Source organism: Chiloscyllium plagiosum, chromosome 33 (genome assembly GCF_004010195.1).
Source record: "Chiloscyllium plagiosum isolate BGI_BamShark_2017 chromosome 33, ASM401019v2, whole genome shotgun sequence".
In the NCBI taxonomy this organism is placed as follows: Eukaryota; Metazoa; Chordata; class Chondrichthyes; order Orectolobiformes; family Hemiscylliidae; genus Chiloscyllium; species Chiloscyllium plagiosum.
In genome coordinates, this window is record NC_057742.1 from 1,205,167 (window position 1) to 1,206,383 (window position 1,217).

General features: G+C 51.0%; 1 protein-coding gene across 1 annotated transcript in view; it reads left to right on the forward strand.

Annotated features, from left to right (window-relative positions):
• Nucleotides 1-1,217, forward strand: part of LOC122539620 (insulin-like growth factor-binding protein 4) — a 30,785-nt gene that overhangs the window by 20,651 nt on the left and 8,917 nt on the right. The window contains exon 4 of the mRNA XM_043674619.1: nucleotides 897-1,063. Within this exon, the coding sequence (XP_043530554.1) occupies nucleotides 897-1,063 (167 nt within the window). The remainder of the gene's footprint in view (nucleotides 1-896; nucleotides 1,064-1,217) is intronic.

A 1,217-nucleotide genomic window follows, 5' to 3' on the forward strand; every position in this document is an offset into this window, starting at 1 on the left:
TCAAGTTTGTGAGACATGATTTCCCACGCACAAAGCCATGTTGACTATCCCGAATCAGTCCTTGCCTTTCCAAATACATGTACATCCTGTCCCTCAGGATTCCCTCCAACAACCTGCCCACCACCGAGGTCAGGCTCACTGGTCTATAGTTCCCTGGCTTGTCCTTACCACCCTTCTTAAACAGTGGCACCACGTTTGTCAACCTCCAGTCTTCCAGGGCCTCACCTGTGACTATCGCTTATTCTTTCAAATCCCTGTCTGAGGGAGTGCCGCACTTTCGGAGGGTCAGTGCTGGGGGAGTGTTGCACTGTCGGAAGGTCGGTGCTGGGGGAGTGCTGCACTGTCGGAGGGTCGGTGATGGGGGAGTGCCGCACTGTCGGAGGGTCGGTGCTGGGGGAGTGCCGCACTGTCGGAGGGTCAGTGCTGGGGGAGTGTTGCACTGTCGCGGGATTGTACTTATGGTAAAATACGTCTTACAACTGAAGTGTAGATTTGTTTAGAATGTTCAGCCAGTGTTTCTGTTGTTGTGCCTGTGTGTGTCTGTATTGATGAGTGAGGCACAGAAGTCTGTTACAGACTGCTACCTGTTAACTGGGAGAAAGTGAGGACTGCAGATGGTGGCGATCAGAGTCGAAAAGAGTGGTGCTGGAAAAGCACAGCAGGTCAGGCAGCATCCGAGGAGCAGATTCCTGATGAAGGGTTTATGCCCGGAAATCGACTCTCCTGCTCCTGAGATGCTGCCTGACCTGCTGTGCCTCTCCAGCACCACACTCTTTGACTTCGCCTCCTGTTAACTGTGTGTGTGTGGCTCCAGGAGTGAAGTGATTGGCTGTGAGGTTTTGGAAACGTTCGTGTTTTTGCTTTCCCACTGAAGTTTCAAGCTGTCGTTATTGTTGCAGAATTGGAGGATTACTGGGAACTGGAACACCCAGACAGCAGTCACATCCCCTGCCACTCCTATGACAAGAAATGCATCGCCAAACACTACGCTCGGATTCGTGAGAAAACTCACAACAATGGGAGGTCAAAGAACAACCACATCCGTGATGAACCGCGAATAATGGCAAGTTTGGTATCAGTATTGTACCATTTTGGTATCAGTATAGTACCATTTCCACCTTGAGTCTCTGTCTGTGTGTGTGTCTCTGGCACTCTCTCTCTCTCTCTCTCTCTCTCTCTCTCTCTCTCTCTCTCTCTCTCTCTCTCTCTCTCTCTCT